This window comes from Manihot esculenta, chromosome 14, assembly GCF_001659605.2.
Source record: "Manihot esculenta cultivar AM560-2 chromosome 14, M.esculenta_v8, whole genome shotgun sequence".
Classification (NCBI taxonomy): Eukaryota; Viridiplantae; Streptophyta; class Magnoliopsida; order Malpighiales; family Euphorbiaceae; genus Manihot; species Manihot esculenta.
The window spans coordinates 481,143-504,188 of NC_035174.2; the positions used below are offsets into that span (position 1 = coordinate 481,143).

General features: G+C 36.2%; 4 protein-coding genes across 7 annotated transcripts; all 4 read right to left on the reverse strand.

Moving 5' to 3' along the window:
- Nucleotides 1–221: 221 nt before the first annotated feature.
- Nucleotides 222–4,009, reverse strand: LOC110600183 (probable mitochondrial adenine nucleotide transporter BTL1). Of its 2 annotated transcripts, none has more exons than XM_043950678.1 (6): nt 3,834–4,009; nt 3,552–3,710; nt 2,820–2,914; nt 1,905–2,238; nt 1,323–1,560; nt 222–900 (listed from the first exon to the last, which is right to left on the reverse strand). In XM_043950678.1, the coding sequence occupies exons 1-6, from the start codon at nt 3,858–3,860 to the stop codon at nt 650–652; spliced, it is 1,104 nt and encodes a 367-aa protein (XP_043806613.1). In that variant the 5' UTR covers nt 3,861–4,009; the 3' UTR covers nt 222–649. The 2 variants fall into 2 exon arrangements, with proteins under 2 accessions (XP_043806613.1, XP_043806614.1); XM_043950679.1 differs by having other exon boundaries at nt 3,552–3,742; nt 3,834–3,996.
- A 2,289-nt stretch (nt 4,010–6,298) lies between these two features.
- On the reverse strand, nt 6,299–7,102 carry LOC110630938. Its single transcript, XM_021778589.2, has one exon. It carries the CDS (start codon nt 6,979–6,981, stop codon nt 6,547–6,549), a length of 435 nt encoding a protein of 144 aa, XP_021634281.1. The 5' UTR covers nt 6,982–7,102; the 3' UTR covers nt 6,299–6,546.
- Nucleotides 7,103–7,580: 478 nt separating this feature from the next.
- LOC110599668 (pyrophosphate-energized membrane proton pump 2) lies at nt 7,581–14,621 on the reverse strand. 3 transcript variants are annotated; one of them, XM_021736180.2, is made up of 15 exons: nt 14,444–14,621; nt 13,396–13,730; nt 12,727–12,930; nt 12,484–12,635; nt 12,245–12,392; nt 12,038–12,170; nt 11,613–11,785; nt 11,358–11,478; nt 10,960–11,147; nt 10,314–10,751; nt 10,042–10,206; nt 9,788–9,943; nt 9,474–9,585; nt 8,777–8,996; nt 7,581–8,241 (listed from the first exon to the last, which is right to left on the reverse strand). In XM_021736180.2, the coding sequence occupies exons 2-15, from the start codon at nt 13,492–13,494 to the stop codon at nt 8,142–8,144; spliced, it is 2,409 nt and encodes an 802-aa protein (XP_021591872.1). In that variant the 5' UTR covers nt 13,495–13,730; nt 14,444–14,621; the 3' UTR covers nt 7,581–8,141. The 3 variants fall into 3 exon arrangements, with proteins under 3 accessions (XP_021591872.1, XP_021591871.1, XP_021591873.1); XM_021736179.2 differs by having other exon boundaries at nt 13,396–13,626; nt 14,444–14,600; XM_021736181.2 differs by lacking the exons at nt 13,396–13,730; nt 14,444–14,621 and having other exon boundaries at nt 12,484–12,628; nt 12,727–12,866.
- A 1,070-nt stretch (nt 14,622–15,691) lies between these two features.
- On the reverse strand, nt 15,692–19,614 carry LOC110599758 (phosphoglycerate kinase, cytosolic). The gene is made up of 7 exons (XM_043950797.1): nt 19,351–19,614; nt 19,003–19,219; nt 17,389–17,466; nt 16,977–17,237; nt 16,585–16,902; nt 16,190–16,348; nt 15,692–16,112 (listed from the first exon to the last, which is right to left on the reverse strand). The coding sequence occupies exons 2-7, from the start codon at nt 19,195–19,197 to the stop codon at nt 15,918–15,920; spliced, it is 1,206 nt and encodes a 401-aa protein (XP_043806732.1). The 5' UTR covers nt 19,198–19,219; nt 19,351–19,614; the 3' UTR covers nt 15,692–15,917.
- Nucleotides 19,615–23,046: the final 3,432 nt, after the last annotated feature.

Genomic DNA, 23,046 nt, shown 5'->3' on the forward strand with positions numbered 1-23,046 from the left:
TACTCTTAAACTGAAGGATCAAAGTCCAAACACCACTAGCCAGGAACGAAATGCTTGACCAATTTCAGCTTTGAAGCGAGAATGAAAGCAACCAACCGTAAAGGCCAAGATCTTATATGCTAAACCAAAGTCGTTCTCAACACATTGTCCACACGCACGCATTTCTATCACCGAGTATTTGCCTCATACGAGGAGAAAGGGAAGGGTTTGATATGCTTGGCTTCTCCATCACTCATAAATCTAATCATTGCTTGCTATTTAAAAATGTATATTAAAAGGAAAAAAAAAATGTTAATACATATGAAAGAACGCATGACGCGAGGCCCCCCCCAAAAAAATCATATGGGAGCAATTTTGTTAAATAATATAAATGGTTTGGTACATATCAAAGATATTCAATTGGGGGACCAAAATTTCTTGCTCAGCCAATATCTTCTTGGTCAGAACTTGAAATGGGCATGCATAAAAGAACAGCCCTATCCCATAATTGTCAATGTGAAGGGAAGGATATCCATCCTTGATCTCAGATGGCAGCCTCCAGCCAACTGCTTACCATTTTCTACCTTATATGTTTGTTTATAACTGATGATTCCGACATTACCCCCAGTCCCCAGAAGGGATTAATGCCAACTCTCACCAATGCCATTACTCATAAAAGCCGTTTGTCAACAAGCAGTATATCTTTCCAAGCTTCATAAAACATCCAAGTGATTCCAGAGGAAGGCATCACTTTTAAACAACTCGCACCCCAGCCCCTGTAAAGTCCCATCAAACCCTCCTCCCGAATGACTTCTGAAAGTGCTGCAGCCATGTGAGGTGGACACTTGCCCTGCAAAGCACCCACCATTAGTCGTTTCCTGGCAACCTCCAACGGGAAGCTGATGGTGCTAGCTGTAAAACCTGCCATACAAAATTGAAATATGTGATGGCATTGACATGAAAAATGCAATAGCAGTCATCAGCAAAAATTATATCTTGATGAAAAATTCTCACACTAAAGAACGTGTTTAAACATTCTCAACCAATGCCTGTTCTTATCAACTATCTGAAGCTCCTATGGGTTTCCTCAGTTTACTTATTATAATTTAGAAGAGATTGAAAAACAAATCAATATTCCCAAGCAAGTGAGGAAGCCATTTTGATGCAAGATAATTGCATATTTGCATGGTATTACCTATGCCACTGTATTGTATTTATGTACACAATTGTCTTACATCATTATCCTGTTAATACATAAAGGACAACATTTTTTTTTTCTAATATTACTCTGGAAAGTCAAAGCAAATTTTTATATGCACAAACACTAATTCTTAGTTTTTCACCTGCAAGAGCTCCAATCAAGAGCATCTCTGGACGGTTTAATGACTTCTTCTTCTTTGATTGACAGTAGGAATTCTTCATTGTCTCGTACATGAAATAGTAACATGTACTGTAAGGAAGCATGCCAATCAGTGTAGGTGAAATACCAGCATAAAAGGCACCAATCCCTCCATCCTTATAAATTTTGCTAATCGCAATGCTTAGACTAGGGTATAGATCACGACTTACAGTCAATCGATCCTGTAAGCAAATACAACAGAAATATCAAGTTTGCATGACATATATAAAATAAGCTTCTGTGTTCACTAATTCCTTGAAGATCCTCAAGACAAAACTTTAAAAGGAAAAAGGTTTCAGCATGATCCCAAACCGAACACAAACCATTTAGGTTTTACACAACAGTACAAGGGAGGTAGGAACCTAGAAAGGTAATAAAGCAAGATTATGACATCATTATGAAGAATATGAAGTGGACCAGCAGACAAGGCCAGTCCCTCAATCAATGAGGTTCAAACATAAAAATAAAAAAAAAAGTTCAGCTTGATCATTTTAGGGTTTAAAGACAAGAACTATTGAAACAATACCTTCAGAACTTCAAGAGGATGGCACACAAGTGTGCTAACAATTCCAGCAGCAGCGCCGCCTACAGCAACTGGGGAAATCCACGAGAGAGAAAAGTTCAAGCTGACAGGACCAATTTGCACTCTGGGACAGTCAGCCTGATTCCATTTCTCTTGCATTGATGTCATTGCCCGCTTGACACACTCAAAAGTTCCAAGCTCAATTGCCTGGGTAGGGATTATGCGAATCATGTTAATTGCATTGCCAGCCCAAAGACCTTGCCAACCCTGCTGCTCAATGATCTCAAGGAAACTACCAGAGATGTTTTTAGATCCAACACCAACCACCATCCTTGTTCTGCACAGTTGGCATGTTAAGAATTGGCAAATGTTTGACGGGTGATAATAATATGGCCTGCTCATAGGCTAAAAAGAAACTCAGAGGTCTATCTATTATTGGATTAATTTCTCCAATTAGGCTCACTCGAAATGCCCAGTTCAGAAGTGTGATAAGTTAGTAAGAGAAGGAGTGAGAGGCCAAAGGAAAGACCTAAGATGACATTGAGAGTAGTAGCAAAGAATTTACAAGTCTTGAAAGACTTGGTGTTTAACTGAGCTAAATAGTGATAAAGGATTCATATAGCTACTCCAATTGATTTGAGATTAAAGCTTAGTTGTTCTTGTTATTAGCTCAGTCCAAGCTTAAAATTTTTATTCATTAATTATTTTATTTCACCATGATGATGTGATGACTTTTGTCTAAGAAAAAAGAACTACAAATTGGTTAAGTAGTTATCCATTATGATTAATCAGGTTATTTTTATTAACACTAAAGTTTTGCCTGCACTGCATATGGAAAGATGATTACGTAAATGAAGTGGAGAGAAGAAAAAAAAGCACATAAAAATGAAAAAGAACTAGAAAACAAGCAACACTAACCTGATGGTTTCTAAAGGAGCAAGTACAGCCTTGGTCATAGCCCCAGCTAAAGCCCCACTGAGAAATTCACCTACTTCTCTAGATTTAACGAAATCCTGAGTTGCATGTACATGGAGTGGGTTTGTGTTAGCGTAAAATAAAAAGGTAAGTATTTGCTACAAACCAATAACATATTTCGTAAAATAAGTACACACAGCAATTAATGAGAAGAAACATAGATGGAGAAGACATAAAAATAAAAAAGTCCATAAATCTCAAATAAAAAATTGACCAAGCTGCAGATGAAATTCAGTAAAACATACACACCGTTAAACCTAAATCATGCATTTGTCACAGCTCAACTAAAAATTCCTATTGAAAGATTTTCAATTCTCTTAGCCACCAAGTAGATGGGTGCTTACAGAAGGAAAAGGGAAAGCTAATGGGATTCAACTCCTTAATCCTTTCAAATCTTCAATGAGTAAAAATTGATAAAGACATTACCTTTTTTCCTTGTCCAATAAAAAAGATGATAATTTTAGCTTGATTCACACACATTGCTGACGAATGAAGATCAACGATAAGAGCCATTCATTGAAATAAACGCGATTTCAATAAGGGCTTTTGTTTTTATTGAAATAAGTCGAGTTAAACGAATGAGGGTTGTTATTAAAAAATTTAAAATATTTTCTCCCTTCCTCCAAGTATCAAAAACATAGGAACAAACTGAAGTAGTAATAAGAAAGCACGTACTCTAACAGAGAGCTTGAAAGGAGGGAGTTGAAATCGGAGGTCAAGAGAAGGAGGAGACGAAAGACGAGGAGGATCCATCTTATCGAGGTGAAGCTCCTTGGGAAGCATCATAGTGACAGTGTGGACATCTCCGAAAACCCCAGCTCCAAATTTCTTCTTCTGCGATTCCGTTTCAAAATCCATAATTTGTCCTTTTGACAGTAGTATTAAGTAAAATTTCAGAAAATAATAATAGGAAAGCAGAGGTTTGTTGTTTCAAAGAAAAAGGAGAAATAGACGTGCCTGAGACTGAGATTGAGAAGGAGACATGGATACGAAAGAGAAGAGATATTTATGATGTGTGTTAAACTTTAGGGTTTTGCGATTTTCAAGTGGAGAAGTTGGGGCGCTTTTTAAGGGGGCGGGGCGGGGCGGGGAGATCTCTACGTCTCTCGGCCAGTGCCTGCGCCTGCGCCTGGGGCTGACCTCTAATGAGCATGAGGGTCTCCTAGGCTTGGATATTCCGTGAAAAAGGTTAACCTGTACATTTGATTTCCTTTTTTACCCTTGAGGAGAAATTATTTAATTTAATACATAAATCAAAATCTAATAATTAGAAAAAAAAAAAAGTAAAAATATGTTGCATTTTCTTTTTAAATATCAGGATAGTGAAAGCTTTAATTTGCATAAATTAATTGTAGGAAGGAGATGCTGCGTAATCTATCGGAAACGCATATAAAAATAAAAGTAACAGTAATGTTATGTATTCATTATATAAAATTTAATCAAATTATGGACATATTTTATTTAATAATTATTAAATTAATTTTCATGTGAAATTAAATTTAAAGGTACTCAAAATAATAATTCAATTAATTTTGACACTGATTTGAAAAACTGTCCATAACTGGAAAAAAAAAAAAAAAAAACTTTTTATTTGGATAAATGATAACAATTTAGGTAAAAGTAAAGAAGAAAGTGAAGGAATAGGAATGAGCATTGGAAAAAATTTGAGTATAATCAATTAGAGTCCTGCATTTTATTTAAAGATTAAATTTTTATATTTTTATTTAAAAATTAAATAAAATTTCATTTAATATAATATTATTTTTATATATAATAAAATTGTATTTTATGATTTTAAAAATTATTTATTATCTCTATACATTTTTAAAAATTAAAAAATATTTTAAATTATAAAAAAATATTTAATATTATATTAAACTTTATTTAACTTTTAATAAAAATAGAAGAGTTTAATTGTCAAAATTTGAAATTAAATTTATTTAATCCAGAATAAATGTAAAAGATTTCATTATTTCCGAAAAATTTTTGAAGCGGATCGTCTAATTCAGGATCAGGAGGGGAGAGGCGGCACGTGGTGTGTCGCACCTTTTCCTTTCTAATTCTACTTACAAATCACGTGCGACGGATGGAGGGACCAATACCATGCCGAAGGAGGAATCCCAAACGAAACCTCGCTTTCATTCTCTGCAGCTGTGACCATCCCATCCCATCCTTGAAAAGTTTTTTGTTTTTCGATATCCTTCAAAAGTTGATTGTTATTTCTCGTAAACAAAGTAATATAAATATCTTTAAAAATAGAGATATATTTTAATTCCTCAAAGTCAGATAATACCACTTGTTGTATATGACTAGTGTTTTTTATTATCCTATTGAGCAGCTAGTAGATGTGGCCTGTATCCAAACATAATGAAATCTAGTTATTTTCGTATATGAAAAACAGTCTAATCAACATCAAGATGGTCAGATTCAATATCTTTCCCTTCTTTTCACCTCAACTGAAATTGGTACTTGTAATATATTGCACATTGCTCAGATAATTAACTACAAAAAAGACGCTGTGAGAGCAAAGAACGAATAGAATAGAGTGTTTGATGCCAGTTGATGGGCATTGCTAATTTTATAAATATTTATATTACAACCAGTCTCAATAAGAATGCGTTTCAAGAATTACAACATATAGAGCAGAACTGAGGAAAAAACGGTGATACAAATGAAGAAGAGTAAGAGAAAGGCTCACCACTGAGCTCGAACTCATTGCTTGGCTTTTTTCTCTTTTGTGGGTAGTGGGCATGCTATGATTCAAATGAACCGGTGCATACTCAAAGGACAACAATTAAGCCCATGACCAATAAGCTATAACGATTCTGGGACAACAAAATAGTAAACAACTAAATTCATCCATACCCCTTGTTTCGGATGCTGGGATAAAGAATTACAGTTAACAATCCGAAACAATAAACAAGCTATGAACCTTGTAATTGTATTTCTTTATTCTGAAGAAATACATAATGCTTGAATTCATTATTACACTGTAGATGTTTGGGACTAGACGACAACTGTTCTGTGTTTATAATGAGAAGCCGCACAAAGTAGCATCCTGGCATATGATGAAAAAGATGATATGCTGCACAATCTGTCAAGACCAAGTGATCAACTTCCATACTTCACCTCCATCATATCAAAGGTTCTAGTTGAAACTCATTCTGATTTTCTGAAAATATCCTACACCCCTTTTCTGAACTTGCATCTGAGGAAGCACAAATGCTTCTTTCAATCGTTCCCCCGAGGAAGTTGAGGACTTTTTGTTCGATTTCCAGATAAGGTCAAATCTTAGTTTGCAATAAACATCAAAATTTGGAACACGAGAAAAGAATTTGGAGCCTTCTGAATAAATTCCTCATTGCCCAACTCTCGGTCTCAGAAATTAATATGGACATGTTAATAATTTTGCAAATAACAAATAGAAAAAGATATGTTTCTTCCCATTCACCAAAAAATAACTAACATTCAACACGATTATTCCCAAGGGAGAAGATTGTGTACACTGCTAAAAATTAAAAGTTTTCAATCTAGGTAGAACATTCTTCACTGAACGTGACAAACTAGTACAATAACTCCAATCAAAATCTTCCAAGATTACCATTGAACACACATAATCCCCCCAAATGTCAACAATTCAAAACCCCCAAATTGCGTTTCCCTCGTTCAATCAAGGAGGAGGTTTAGTGGCACTAGTGACAGCATTCCAAATCTGGCCAACACCCCCCAAAACATGAGGCCAGACACTTTCGATCCCTCTAAAAGCAGCCCCAGAAGCAAGCCCAATAGCGAAAGTCTCCACATACCCAGGCTTGGAATCCAACTTCATATCAAGAACAGCGAGTCTGTTGTTGACCATATCAACCTTTCTTGATGTCTCAGAAACGAGCTTGTCCTTCCTGTTCTTATTGTTAGAGGAGATAACCCTAAAGAGCACATTCTGGAGATCCTCAATGACCTTGACAGACGCTTCTTGGGAGTCCAGGCCTTGAGTTTGGTAGTGGGAAATGAGTTCTTGAGGGGTTGGTGGCTTCTTCTTGGGAGGTTTGTTGTAATCCTTGGATGGGGCTTGGGGATTAGTATTTGGGAGTGGCGGTTGTTCCATTTGATGTGGCAGATAGCGATGGGTTCTTCTAGGGTTTCAAATATTAAAAGAGAACAGAGCCCTTCCTTCCCTGAAACGAAGAATTCTTTGAGCATCCGTCAGTCATCAGATAAGGAGATTGATACACTCGACTGTGATACGAAAAGGCTTTTGGACCTTTCGGGCCGAAGGAACGGGTTTGGTTTGGGCCTCACATATTTTGGGGTCATTAAGTGAAAATGAAATAGGATCTCAGCATTCACGTCTCCATGCAGATAGATTGTTATATATATTTTTTGTATTTTATTACAAAATGAAAATTTAATAATTTATTTAATGATAAGTGCTCACAAAATAAATAAAGTTACCATAAAATCTCCCAATACTTTCGTCCATAAGTACGAGTTATTTTTTTTTTACATGATAAAAATATTTCGTTTGAAATAAAAATGGTTCGTATCGTATATTCTGAGACTAGGATCATCTAGTTATTCATGGCAACCTCTATTAAAATTAAATGCATTTGTGCAAGTACTATGCCAATTAAATTAAAATACAATTCAACAAACTTTAGATTATTCGAAAAGACAATTATATAAACAAAATAAAAAGAAATTAGGTACCAATAAGCTAAATAATTATTTCTGCAAATCCAAAAACAAGAAATTGTCCATTAATATTCACAAATCAAGTTTCCAAGTCAGATCTCTGCGTAAACGCCTTACTTCCCTATACACGACATGCCATGAGGTATTGCCTCCTATGATAGAGACGCCATAACATCAAATTTCAGCGGATGCGACCAAAATAGTTGGGCTAAGGATCTTTACAAGCGCAATCCTGGTAGAGCTTGTAAAAAGGAACATCAAGGCAGGCACCATCCTCCAACAATAACATATAAAATTAAACAAGAAAGCTACATTCTATCTGCTGCATCAGCATTGCTCTCTACGTGTAAGCACACTAACAAAACTAAAATATGCATCTACCAACCCCGCTTAATTGAGCAGTCTACTAACTTCTCTTATTTGGTTTCCAAAAACTCAGCACCTCAAGCAATTGGCACCCTTCATGTCCATCAAACACCTATATGTAATTGTATGTATATCTGGAAGGGAAAAAATATCTAGATTTGATGATTATGGGTGCTGTGTTGAACTGCAGTAGATATCAACAACTCTTCACAGAAAGACAGGAGCCATGACTAGCGTGATCGTTGCTAACATTTTTATGAGCACATGAAGTGAAGGTCCAGCTGTATCTTTGAACGGGTCTCCTACACTGCACGCCACAAAAACCTTACCACAATTATCTCAAAGAATTCAGAAATTTAATAAATAAGTAGACAAACAATAAACAACTCATCTTCCAAGATTTTAGCGTAATTACCCAGGCAAGATATATTAAAAATAATAGCCATGTGTTTTCTTCAAAATGTATAATAGGAAGGAAAAGGAAATCTTATTCCCTCCCTCCCTCCGGAAAAAAAAAAAAAAAAAGAAAAAAGAAAAAAGAAAAAATCATTTGAAACAACCACTTGTTGCTAAACAAATCAAATCAGAAATAGCGATTAATTAGCAACGGAAAATCTGATAATTTTGGAAGGATTAAATCATCCTATCACATAGACACTGGATTCATCCAAAATGCACAAGGGACTATATTGTATCTTATTCTTCATTAACCAATATTCATGCATAGGTGCAGAAAGAGCTTTACATCCTCAATCACCCTAGCCTCCATTGTCAAGACCAGAATAAGGAATCATCATTTCCCTTAAAGAGGCAAAATAACACCATACAATCAGAAGACTTACGTATCTCCAGTAATTGCTGCTTTATGACAGTCGCTACCCTTGCCTCCAAGTGCCCCAGTCTCAATATACTTCTTTGCATTATCCCATGCACCACCTGCTGTGTTTAGGAAAAGAGCCATAAGAATGCCGGAAACCGTTCCAAACATCAACATGGAAGCCACAACTTTAGCCCCAAGTAGCGGATGTCCCGTATAGTACCCCAAAATCCGGAACAGAAAACCTGCAATCAATAGAAAGAAAATTAATCGCCAAAATAACTGGTGGCAATACACTAATAGAATAGTCTTCAGAAGAGGGCCTAATGTCACTATGACATTATACTTCCAAACTTTATTTGCAACCTATGTTATTTTTAAAAAACAACTAACTTCTTTTTTAAAAAAAAAGAGATGTTTGCCCATTCATGATAAAACAGAAATTAAAATTAGACCCAACAGATTCATAAATAACACACGTGCTTTCCATCTGCTGTGTTTTACTAGGTCAATCTAGAATTCACACAGCTCTGTAAATTATTCTTTCCCAAAAATAATAATAACTAGAAGGTAAAGTGCCTGCATAACAACAGTATAGTCAACCATCAATTTCAAAACAAACACAACTAACATCAGCTCTTACAAGATACCGATATGAGAAAAATTGAAGCATTAAAATAGAACAAGAGAAGGGAGAAATATTAAAAAGATGATTAACATACCAACAACTACTGGTGATATAATAGCCAAAGCACCAGGTTTTATCATCTCCCTCAAAGATGCAGATGCTACAATTGCAACACAGCGACCATAGTCTGGTTTCTCCACGTAGTCCTAACATGAGCATGTTAAAAGAGTGAATAATTTGGAATCCAAAGCCTAAGTAAAAACAATATAAGAACGGTGGCAAATTCTATAATAAACTCGCTGTCCGACAAAATAATGCACCCCTCCTCATTGCGAGAAAGGTGGAGTGATGGACTATTTTTAAGCTTATTAGATGCATTGAATAATTCCTCTCAGGACCGATGCTCACCATGATACCTGGCCTCTCAATAAACTGCCTCCTTACTTCATTAACAACCTCCTGAGCAGTTCGGCCAACTGCTGAGCAGGCCCATGCACTGAATAAGAAAATAAGCATGGAGCCCAACAATCCACCAACAAAAACTTCAGGAATGGCAATATCAACCTGAAATTGAATTGAAATTAGGAAAGCAAGGTGAAGTGTGCCAAAGCATTAAGGACAATAAATAATTAGGTGAAAGTACAATTATTTAATAAATTTACCTGTTTGAAAGGCTCATGGGCAAATGTAGCAACTTCATCCATGTAAGCACTAAATAGAAGGAAAGATGCAAGTGCTGCAGATCCAATGGCAAAACCTTTGGTTGTAGCTTTTGTTGTGTTCCCAACCGCATCAAGAACATCAGTTATCTCCCGAACACTTTCTGGCTGTATGAGATACATTTATATAACATAATTTGAACAAAATAAGGAAGAACAATATGTTATTCCCAGATGAGCCAAATTTTTTACAAAGGAAATAATGATCAAGTTACCTGCTGACTCATCTCTACGATTCCACCAGCATTGTCGGCTATAGGACCAAACATATCCATTGTAAGAACATAGGCAGCAGTACTGAGCATTCCCATTGTTGCCACAGCAGTACCAAACAACCCACCAGTTGGCTTTCCAGCTTCATCCACCAGACCAGAGGTGTGACCCAACCAAAAAGCTGAGACAATAGACATACTAATCACAAGAACTGGAAGAGCTGTTGATTCCAGACCCAAACTAACTCCCGCAATTATGTTAGTCCCATGACCAGTGGAGCTAGCAAGAGCTAATGTGCGTACAGGCTCATGCTTGTAGTCAGTATAGTATTTGGTGATCCAGACAAAAACATATGCCGTGACAATACCAACCAATCCACACAAGGCAAAGTTAAACCACGCTGATGGTGCTTGTTCTGTATAAAGCATCCAACGAGTAGACTGCAAAGCAATATGTACAACATAACCCTTACGTTAGAACTCAAACACATCAAAGGCAAAAATGATGCTTGATCAAATCTGGATATGAAGGCTCAGCAGTAATATTATTAAAACAAGAATAATGACAAATACAGCAGTAAAATTGCAGCAGCAACAATTGACAATTAACAAGACCATTAAAATATCTCAATTCCAGAAGACATATTACCGCACAAAACGTGATAACTGCCAAAACTATTGTAATAGAGTATCCTTTCTGAAGGATTGCCATTGGATCCTCTATGGGAGACTTCACACTAGAATCACGAGTGCTCTTAATTGAAAGTATTCCAACGGAAGATATAACCAAGTCAAAAGAATGAATAACAAGAGGAAACAAGATGAAGCCAGAAGGATCTGCAAGAAATTGGAGATGAATGAGCTCGCTAAGGAAGACAGATGGCCTTATGTGGACAAAATATATGGGCAAAGCATCACAAAATCCAGACACAAAAAAGAAAAAAGCCAAATCTTAGTTCAGTAAAACACCATCATAAAAATATGATTAGCTGAACATCTAACAGTCCTGAGACCTATAGAGAAATTGTACAACAGTACAATACTTGCCCTCAATTTTGCAACGTTGAGCCATTGTTCCTCCAAGTATCATAGCACTGATTATTTCAGCAGCAATACTTTCAAAAAGATCAGCACCTCGGGCAGCACAATCACCCACATTGTCTCCAACCTTTATATGTGCCAAGTTCATATATTCAAAAAGAAACGTCTTAGAATATCTTTAAAGAAAAGCTTGTCAACTGTTAAAAGCACCATTGGAACAAGAAGTCCACAACATCAGCAACAAAAGGAATGGGCAATTACCAGATCTGCAATCACTGCAGGATTTCTAGGATCATCTTCAGGGATTCCCTGCTCTACTTTCCCAACAAGGTCAGCCCCAACATCAGCTGCTTTTGTGTATATTCCACCACCCAATTGAGCAAAAAGGGCAACAAAGGAAGCTCCAAAACCATATCCCACAAGGAGAAGGGGCACTAGAAGAGAAACATGAAAATCAACAGAGATAGAATATGTATCTACCAACACAAATGGTTAACAGGCTGCAAATCACCATTCCAGGTGATAGTGATTCTATGATGTCATATTGCTGCCATCTTAAGAATGGGGGGAAAAAAAGAAGAGAAACTTTAATACTATGAAATGTAAGAAGAGTATAACCTATTCATTTTGACGACAAACTAAGATTCATCACAATTAAATCACAAAGAAGGGTATCTGTTACATACAATCGGTAACGTTCATTGAACCTGGAGAATCCACTTCCAACCAAACATAAAATGCAGCATAAAGGATGGCCACACCAATTACAGCCATACCAACAACCACTATAGCAGAGAAACCACCAGCACGGACAGCTACCTACACATCATATTTTCCAGTTATGACATAATTCACCAACTATTAAGATTACAATTGACCATAAATGGGAGAACCTGCAATGCTTCTCTAGCTGACCGCCTTGCAGCACTAGAAACTCTAACATTTGCACGAACTGACACCCACATCCCAACATAACCTGCTATTCCGGAACATAAAGACCCCAAAAGGAATGCAGCAACTGTGATATATGCAGATGTTGACCTGCATGAAACAAAATAAAAAGAAAATGTTGTCATTACATATTAAAACACGCCCATAACAAATTGCGGCTAATTTTGACTGGTGGATTCACCTCCCTAGACCAGAAGATTCTTGTTGTGGAGTCGTGGTACGGAACAAATATATGCAGAGGATCACCAGGGCCAGCAGAATTGCCATCTTTGAGATTGTCCCATACTGAGTCCTGAAGTAACCTTCAGCTCCATCACGTATTGCATCTGATATCTATAAAGTAAGATGAGCCTCAAAATTGTGATGCAAATTGCTGCACAAGTCCACTCGTTTATAGTTCAAATATTATAAAGAGATGATGTACCTGAGCCATTTCAGGAGGGCCCTCATCCTTCGATAGTACCCACTTTGTAAGATATATTGAAAAAAGGAAGCTGATGATACAAATTGTAAATACAAACACAATAATTGGAGAAGTACTAGCTCCAATGTAAAAGATTGCTCCTAAACCCAAGAGCAGAAGTATAAAAAGAACACGGACATTTATTCCCAGGAGGGCTCGAACAAGCTGTACAAAGGAAAATCAATTTAATCCGTGCAAGGAAGATAGCAAAATCAAATAGCGAGGGAAAAATGTTACAGAAAATAAAAGGTTGCTTCTTAGTTGTCACAAACAAAAAAGAATATATTTCTCATCTTTCAGGCCTTTCCTTTTAATCACTGCTACTAATACATTGAATCAGCAGTTCCAAAAATCATATAGCTACACAAGGTTAGATGTAAACGAATGCCAACAATATACAGGGGCAAGTCATAGTCCAAAATTCAATGGAATTGAGATCATTCACCTAAAGAAGCAAAAAATGACTGTTGCAGTAAAGACCATGAAACAGTTACAGGTGGCAAAATAGAGTCCAATAACCATAGTGCATAAACATTATGCCCCCATATTTGTCCTTATTTTAGTCACATAGCTAAATCAAATATTTATCAACAGAGAATCCAAACAAGCAAGTGAAACATTGTTACTCACAACTGGAGTGTAAGGTTTACTACGCATGTTGGGGAAAGTCCTTGGCCTGTCTTGATAATGCCCCAAATTACCACCCTCAACATCATCATGCGTCATCATTTTATGGGATGAATTCACCCTCCAGGCAACAGGAAATGAGATGTTGTCCTTGCCTTGGGGCAGGTCACCCCCTGAACTGGGTTGCTGAATTTGATTGCTCTATGCTGTCCAGTGAAATCACTAGAGTTTCAACTGATGAGATACAAGAAATCACCAAATTCTTCTGATGAGATGTAGAACCAAAAGCGAAGCTGCAAAAACTATAGATTTTCCAGCTTCGACGGTAATTGAGCCTCCTAAAACAAAGATTAATAATTTAAATCCAACAGAGCTATGCAGTTTTATGCCCTAACATACATTTGAAGGCTAAGTAAAATTTAGTAAAGAAAAATAATTAAAATCATGAAATCATGGCTTGCTAGATTGCTATCCTAATATTTGTTCAATTAAGAGTACTTGAGATTAATTCATAGAAACAACCTACAAATTATTCGTTGGTCAGAGAAAAGCTATTTAGACCATTATTTAAGAATCAAAATAACTGCAGCACGTAAATGTTGATTGTTGAATGAAATGCAGTTGATGCTCGATGCATAAATCAGTATTTCATAAAATGAAAGTAGAGAGATGAAAATTTAACTTTTGAAAGTAGTCCGTTCGCTTGCATCAGGAAAATGGAACATGAGAAAGAAAAAGCTCATTTCAAAGTACAATTTTCCTCTTCATTCCCACATTTTCTCAGCAACGGACCGTAAGAGATATTTCTTATATATATAGAAAAATATTAAATAATAAATGAAAATTGAAACTGGAATTACAACCCTAAGATCTAAAAAAAGGCATTAGAATCAAACGCGTATAAACATTCCATCTAATAGGGAAAAAATGGAAAGCAAACATCGAAAAAAGTATGATTGCGTTGGATCTCAATCAGAGATGCAAGAAGAAGGAAGATCTACGAAAACACGTAGGTATACAACAAATGTAAATACGAACAGAAAGGTATTACCGTTCAATGAAAGTTGACAAGTGCTGGGACTTCCATTAACAGGATAACGCTGCAGGTTGAATACCTCTCTTCCGCTTATTTCTCTCTCCTTGCTCTCTGCAAATTTGCAGACTTTTGAGAGAGAGAGTGAGACCGAAAATTAAAAAAGAAAATGTGTTTTTTTCTTAATTTTTTATGAGTGTGTGTTGAAATTAGTAAATTAATTATCTCACCCCGTCCACGTGTTACTGAGCATGTAAGTTTTACGAATAACATTTTGCCACGCCATCAGTTTTCCCATTAAAACTTTACCATTATTTCTCCATATCCTCTAATCACAGCCGAGTTGCTGTTTTCTTCTCTGCATCCACCAATCTAAAATTGGCTTACCATTTAAAATTATAATAATTCTTTGTAAAAATATACAATGGGGAAGAAGGAAAAAAGAATATAAAATTCATAACATTAATATTAATATTATTTTTAATTTAATTAGTTATTAAAATTTTATGAAAGTAATTCAAAAACAATTATGAAACTACTTTTTTTAAATGTATCCACCGACTAAATCTACAAATGCTATTATAAAACTGTTATTATTTAAATTAATTGAATAGTTTATATAAAATTTTAATTCTTAATCTTTTACCAAAAAAATTTTTCAATTGTATTAGTCCTTAAGTTATTATTATTAAAACTCCCATCACTTTCATTTTTAAAATTTCGAATCAAATTTTGTTAAAACTAAATTAAAAAAAAAAATCTAATAGAATTTGAGAATAAATTGACAAAAAAAATCATAATTAAACGTGAAATGTTTTGAAGCTTTTTCCTTGCACAAATGCAGTGTCATTTGACTGGAAACTTCCTGATGGAGTGGCTCCGGAAATCTTGACATGAATGAAGCTTGCGGTGGTGCAATCAAAAGACGAGTATATCATAAGTTGATTCCCATTCCGGAAGATGATATTAATTGATAGATTGATAAATTTTTGATAGTTCAATTAATTTCAAGGGCACTAACTTTTGAATTCAATCCATTTGGTGTCGGTTAGAGGATTCGCCATGGAATAGGTTACGGCTATAGCTATCATAGAGCCTCCGCTTGCATAGTTACTATACCATTTTGATTGCAAACTCCAGAGAGGATTCGACATGTCTGATTCCTGCTCCAGTTACTCCATTTCACATGGAATGCAAATCACAGTTACGGCTTTTTCCCTCTTTATTAAATTCATCATGAACAATGCATAAAGTCAATATGGATCATAAGAAAAACAAACCCATATTAATTGGATTGTTCAAGCAAACATCATTCTGAAATGACTACATCAGACTCCGCAACCAATCCATCCTTGAAGATGCTCACCAGAAAACATTTATTTACTCAAATCTACAGCCTAAGATCAGCGTTCTATGAGTCCATTATGGCTGTGAAGTGTGAAACCAACCATACACCAGAACTAAATTTCGCAAGTACGGGCAAAAACTTGGCTCAAGCATCATCAAGAGCAAGCACTCCAGGAAGTGGTTTCCCCTCGAGAAGCTCCAAACTGGCTCCACCTCCAGTTGATATATGACTCATCTTATCAGCTAGCCCAACCTTCTCCACGGCAGCAACTGAGTCACCACCTCCAATAATAGTCGTCACACCCTTGCCACTGAGCTCTGCAAGTTTCTTGGCAATTGCCTAAAAAAGGAAAAGATAGTTCTCAGGACCATTGTGCAAACACCAGTTTATCTCGTGTTCAAATTAAAATGAGATACCTCAGTTCCCGCAGCAAACTTATCAAACTCAAAGACACCCATCGGTCCATTCCAAATAATTGTTTTGGTAGTATCCAATGCTTCACAGAATGTCTTGATGGCATCAGGTCCAACATCCAAACCCATCCAACCATCTGGTATTGCAGACGCTGGCACCACCTGCAAGAACATCACATCACATTGAACTCTCAGAACATATATTTACAATGGTTAATTTTGTATCACCTTCTAATTTCTCTTCTGTCTGTAGGAGAGAGTGGAAGCTTAGAAGGGAGAATATGTGTGCATATCTATATTGAGAGACCTAAGAAGCTTCTCTTAAGAAGTTCATGAAAGTTTCTCTCACTCGCTCAAAGTAGGCAAGGATTCACTCCGATAGCCATTGAAAGTTATACCTTGCTGTCGGCATCAGCTGCAAACTTGTCAGCAATGACCACATCAGTGGGCAGCAGTAAAGATACTCCCTTGGCCTTGGCCTTTTCAATAAGTGAAGTTGCAAGATCAAGTTTGTCTTCCTCCACAAGGGATGACCCAACTGAGTGCCCTTGTGCCTTGTAAAAAGTAAATATCATTCCTCCACCCAATATGAGGATGTCAACCTTCCCCAAGAGGGATTCTATCACTCCGATCTTGGTTGATACTTTTGAGCCACCAACAATTGCAGCAAATGGCTTCTTAGGATTTGCCACTGCTCCAACAAGATAGTCAAGTTCCTAACGGCAAAAAGCACATCAGCATTCTTTCACAAAAGAATAGTTCAAAGAAAATGAACAAGCATCAAGCAGACCTTCTGCATGAGAAACCCAGCAACAGAAGGTTTCAAGTATTTAGCTACACCCTCTGTTGATGCATGGGCTCTATGAGCAGTGCCAAATGCATCATTCACATAGACATCTGCAAGAGCAGCTAGTTTCTTGGCAAATTCAGGATCATTCTTCTCCTCCTCCTTGTGGAACCTTACATTCTCAAGAAGCAATACACCTCCTTCTGAAAGCTCAGCCACCAGTTTCTCAACTTCCTCACCAATACAGTCATTAGCAATTTTAACCTATCATGTGGAGGAATAAGAAAAACTAAGCAATTCAAGTAATAATCCAAAAAGAAAGGAACAGCATGTGTGTGCATGAGGCAGAAATTTTTTTTTTGGGGGGGGGGGGGGGGGGGGGGGGGGTGGTGAGGAGAAAGAGATGAAGACAAACCTGAACCCCAAGAAGTTCAGATAGCCTAGGTACAAGAGGCTTCAAGCTGTACTTAGGTGTAACACCCTTTGGGCGTCCCTGAAAACCACAATCAAATAAAATAATTACACAAGCGCTCACTATCAAAAATTGATTTAGAACAAAATCATATTTATCACAAAATCATTTCATTAATCATGCGACAGATATGTTTCAGAGGCATTCATAAAATTTCATGCTAGTAAGCCAAAAATCACACTATATCACAGGTCTTGTTCATAGTAGAAGAGCTATCGACTTTCTCACAAAGCATGTTCCTTGGGTCTGTCACCAGTAAGTTTGACCATCCTCTGATGCTTAACCAGGTTTTAGCTTCAACTTTCAAAATAATAATACATATTCCACAGAAATGGACGTTACTTATCAATTTCAATTATTTTTAATAACTTTATGCATCCCATACAACCTCATATATCTTGGCAGCATCACTTCAAGCATAAATGTTGATTTACATAAAATCAATCAATAACAATAACATTGGAAGAAAACAAGAATAACATAACCTAGGAGAGAAAATTTAATCATTGCAGAAAAAGACAAGATGATGATACAAATTACAACCAACTAAAGAAACTGATAATTCTGCCATTATAAGTTCCAAGAAAAGCTCTCAAATGGGAAGAGCAAGATAGTTAAGCATTATCCTATTCAGATTCAGACAAATAAAGCCATAAAAAGCAACACACAAAAAAAAAAAACCTAAAAACGCTCATCTAAGAAATTTTGTGACGCTCTGCTTCTTCAGTCTTACTTGTTTAATTGAACACGCAAATTCAATTGCAATCCAATTAAAAAAAATGATTATACCAATAAAACCAACAGTGTCTATGAATGCAAGAGATCTCCCAGGAATCAAATGTGAAAGAAATCATGGCAAAAATCCATTTTCAAAGCCATATTCTTCTAATTCATAAATAATTTCAACAAGAAAAAACTATTGCCAAAAATATAAAGATGAACAGGTAGCAAACCACCATAGATCCAAACGGCCAATTACAGAACCAAGCAGAAAATGATCGAATGGGTAAATAGGTAAGTGAAAAATAAAGACGGCGACTTGTATCATAATAGTTGAAAATGTTAGTTCCACAGTAAAATTAATCACAACAGCATGCAATTGAATTTTATGCATATCCATTGGAGTTAGCAGAAAGCAGAATTAGAAATATCAACTAGATCATCGATAGAAGAATAGCCACAAATGCATTCATCAAAACAGTATCAGATAACAGAAGAACATGCAAATCAGTTTACATCCACATGATTCAAGCAAATCCTATAAGCGTTAGCGTTAAAATAAACAGCTTTTTTGGCAGATGAAGTAATCACGTGATGTACAAACACATCTGCAGACATATGACCACCAGAAACACAGACAGAATTAGCAGAATATTGGAATCAGCACAAAAATGAAGGATCGGGCAAATGAACAATAACAAATAAACATCCCAAGAATCCATGCAGAACAAATGAGTGATCTAAAGGGATAGATAATCCCCACAAATAAAAAATCCAAGTAGAAACAGGAAATACGGCTGGTAAAAGTATGCAAATCGGGGCAATGCAAGTGCATACCAAATGGGAGCAAAGAATAACTTTGGATCCATGATCCATCAAGTACTTGATCGTGGGGACGGCAGCTCGGATTCTGGTATCATCAGTGATATTGAAGTTATCGTCCAAAGGGACATTGAGATCCACCCTCACAAACACTCTCTTACCCTTCAAATCTGCTTCCTTTAGACTGCTGACGCTCTTCTTTGTAGCCATATCTCAACACAACAGAAAAACCCTGCAGAAAAAGCAGAATAACAAGGCAATAAATGGGTACCCAGATCAGTGAAACACACACAAACGCGTTATAAATTGAACAAATTAGTATACATATAATATGATAATAGTGAGAGAGAGGTAGAAGCATACAACGAGAAATTAGTAAAGATCAAGGACAGAGCTTTTTGGGCGGAACGAAAGAAAATACAAGCAAAAAAAGGAAAGGAGGAGGATTTTATAGATAGGAAGATTAGAGAGGGGTCAAAACGGGCTATGGGATTGTGGTATTTCTTGGAGCGGGGGTTACACAGATGGTATGCACTGTGCAGTGCGGTGGGTTGGGTTTCTCCGTGGTCCAGCTTAAACCCTTGAGCTAACTATCGCTGGTTTTGCATTTCAGCATATGCCAATAAGATTCCAACTTTTTATTTCATAATTAGTAGTATAAATAAATTAAGGAAAGAAACAAATAAATAAAATCATCTAGAAACTTTGACACTTCGCCTTTTTGTTAATTAGAATCTTCAATTGCGTTAGATTTACACCATATTTTAATAATTTTAATTTCTAAAATCCCGTGGAATTTAATAAATTTTATATTTTATTTATTTAATTCAAATAAAATTATAATTTAATTTTAAAAATTAAATTTTATGTAATTGATTATAATTTCTTTTAAACTTTTATGGAATTTGAAAGAATTTCACAAAATTTACTAACAATATTTTTTAAACGAAAATAATAGTATAAAACAGTTTTCACTCAATTATCTATTTTTATATATTTAACTAAAATCTATTAATTTTAAAATATTTATTTATTTATTTATTATTAATATATAAGTAAATCTGAAGACATGTTAATTTATTTTATATTTATTAATATACTATCAATAAATATATATATGTTTGTTAATCTTTATAAATTTATTAAATATAATTTTTTGATTGATCATAAAATTAAAATTTTGTATTTTACTATTAAAGATAATTTAAAAAAATGAAACAAATAAATTTCAGTTATAATAATATCAAACATAGATTTGATAGGATGCAGTTGAATTTTATATTTTCAAGTTTTGTTATGCCAAATAATACAATTCGTTTCAAATCATTGAGAAATGCAATTCAATTAAATTGCACCATCTTATATAATAGAATTTAACTAAACACTGTATTAGTGATAATATTACAGAGATTATATTGATAATGCGACGAAAGGGAGCTATACTTGTATTTAGGGGTGCGCATTCGATCGGTTTGATTCAAAATTGAATCGAACCGAATAAATTGAAAATTGAAATTTTTATGTTTATGAAAATCGAATCGAATCGATTTTGGTCAGAAATCGAATCGAACTGAACCGGTCTGATTTGGTTCGATTCAGTTCGGTTTGATCGATTTTGATTTTTAATAATTTTTTATTTTTTACACTTTATTTTTAATATTTTAAAATTTAATTAAAATATTTTAATCTTAATATGATTTAATTTCTCAATATTATTGAAAAAATATATTATTATCACTAATCGGTTCGGTTCGGTTTTTTTAGTTTTTTCTGATCAAAACCGAACCGAACCAAAATTTTTGAAATTAAAAACCGAACCGAACCGAAATGTATTAAAAATCGAACCAAAATTTCAAATCGGTTCGATTCGGTCGATTTTTTCGGTTTGAACCGAATACTTGGAGATTGTGAGAGATTGAGAGGAGGGTGATCCAAACTTGGAGATTGGGAGAGATCGAGCTCCGGGGGTCTCCAAGCTTCAAAAACTTGATCTTAGCTTTAAAATCTTCAAGACAAAGTAAAAACTCATCAAAAACATGAAGGGATTAAAGAAAAACAACAAATCGACCATGGAAGGGAGAAATCTCACCTATGCCGGAAAATAAAGAGAGAAAATTCGCCCATTTTCGGATAAGGGACCTTTTATAGGTGGCTGGCCAGACCACCTTCGGGAGCCAAAGGTACCTCCGCAAAAGGCCAATGTTTGGCAGCCGATTTCCTACATTGGTCTTTTCTTTCAAAACTCAATTTCTTTCTTTATTAACACTATAAAAACACATAAAAACACTTTAAAAAACCATATTTTACCCTTCTAGAGGGTTCCGATATCCGAGATTCCGCCGGGAAGTGGGAATTCCAATGCCGGAGTCTAGCCGGGTATTACAATAGTCTTCAGTTCCATAAGCTTTCGGTTGCCCAGCTACATCCTAATAGTTGGAGAATCCTGGTGACTTTTTAGTTTGTCTGTCTCAATAATCGCATTGAACCGAGTGTGGCGCTCTTTTCCCAACTATATCGGTTAGGTACCCATAAAAACAAATAATTTTGGTATTTTAGTGAGTAGAAACACCTGACCATGTTTGACCAGATACCTTCCTACTTGAAGCGGTGAAATAATAAGATTTTTGTCCTCCGTCATTGGACGTTTGGGGATCTTGGGTGTCTTCAAACGAGTTGGTACTTTTGGATGGAACTAAGGAAGGATGGAATCCCAATAAGGAGGGAGAAGGATGGGGCTTTAGCCTTTCTTTTGACAATGACTAAGTATTTGAAGAAAATTGACATTACTCAATCGGTGAGAAACACTGTTTTGTCATTGCAGAGCCATCTTCGGGGGGCCAGACTCAGGATCCTCACTCACCTAGCCTCCCCAGCCTTGGGGAAGACACTTTCCTAGCTAGATATCAGGATACTTCTCTTTCTACCTTTTTTAAAATTTGAATTGCCTTGCTTACTTACTTTTTGTAATACCCGGCTAGATTCCGGCATCGGAATCCCTACCTTCCGGCGGAATCTCCGTTGGAATCTGGAATTTCTGAAGATGCCAGAGGCTTCTAGAGGGGTAAAATGTGTTTTCTAAAATGTTTTTACTGATTTTATGGTTTTAAATGGAAAAGAATTTAGTTTTGAAAAGAAAAAGACCAAGGAGGCAATTGCCAGGTTCGGCCGCCGAAAGTGAAGTTCGGCCGCCGAACATGGAAAGACTTCGAGAGTGCTTTTGGCCTCCGAAAGTCTTGTTTGAACGAGCCAAGGTTCGGCCGCCGAAAGTCAAGTTCGGCCGCCGAACTTGCATGAGTTTAGGGGGCACGTTAGGCCGCCGAAGGTCTTCGACCAGGCCGCCTATAAAGGGCCCTCAGATTGGAAATGGGAGAGTTTTCTCCCCATTCTCGAGCTCAGGTGAGTTTTTGTCCTCCCTTGGCCGTTTTCACGTTTTTCTTCATCTCCTTCATGTTTTCATGAGTTCCATGGTTATTTTGAAGAGATTTAAAGCTTAAAAGGAGTTTTGGGAGCTTGGATCTTTTGGAGCTTGGATTCTCCACACCTCCGAGTTAGGGATCACACCACCCTCGATCTTCAAGAGGTAAGTGTAGATCTTTGCTTCCCTAGTGTTTTCATGAAGTTTTATGAAGGTTTTGATGGTTGAGTATGGGTAGATATGCATGTTTAGGTTTATGTGGGTTTTATGCCCAATGTATGTTATGTGATGTTTGTGTTGAGGAGTTTATGTTAGTTTATGCTCCTTTATGCTTGTGGGAGTGAGTATGCATGATTGGGAAAGAGTGTGTGAGGATTTGGGTTGTTTTGATGGTTTTGGCCTATGTGGGTCATAAGCTATCTATGTATGTTTTGATGTTGGTTTTGGAGTTTAATCTAGTTGTTTAAGCTCCTTTGTGCATGGTTTAAGGTTTATGCATGTTTTGGTATAGTTGGGTGCTTGTTTTGGGGTGTTTGGAAGGTTTGGGAGGCTTGAATGCATGAGAAGCTGAGTTCTGCCCTTCTGGGAAGAACTCAGGTTCGGCCGCCGAAGGTGGTTTCGGCCGCCGAACCTGCCTTTGGATG

Coding starts and splice junctions, on each gene's coding strand:
- LOC110600183 (XM_043950678.1), bottom strand. CDS start 3,860: ATGTCTCCTTCTCAATCTCAGTCTCAG. Junction 3,711..3,833: donor CTTCTCAATCTCAGTCTCAG/GCACGTCTATTT, acceptor ACGGAATCGCAG/AAGAAGAAATTTGGAGCTGG. Junction 901..1,322: donor CTTGATTGGAGCTCTTGCAG/GTGAAAAACTAA, acceptor TTTGTATGGCAG/GTTTTACAGCTAGCACCATC.
- LOC110630938 (XM_021778589.2), bottom strand. CDS start 6,981: ATGGAACAACCGCCACTCCCAAATACTAATCCCCAAGCCCCATCCAAG.
- LOC110599668 (XM_021736180.2), bottom strand. CDS start 13,494: ATGATGACGCATGATGATGTTGAGGGTGGTAATTTGGGGCATTATCAA. Junction 12,931..13,395: donor GTAAACCTTACACTCCAGTT/GTGAGTAACAAT, acceptor TCCTTTGTACAG/CTTGTTCGAGCCCTCCTGGG. Junction 12,636..12,726: donor GCCCTCCTGAAATGGCTCAG/GTACATCATCTC, acceptor CTTACTTTATAG/ATATCAGATGCAATACGTGA.
- LOC110599758 (XM_043950797.1), bottom strand. CDS start 19,197: ATGGCTACAAAGAAGAGCGTCAGCAGTCTAAAGGAAGCAGATTTGAAG. Junction 17,467..19,002: donor TTATTCTTTGCTCCCATTTG/GTATGCACTTGC, acceptor TGTGGTTTTCAG/GGACGCCCAAAGGGTGTTAC. Junction 16,903..16,976: donor CTGGGTTTCTCATGCAGAAG/GTCTGCTTGATG, acceptor TTTTGCCGTTAG/GAACTTGACTATCTTGTTGG.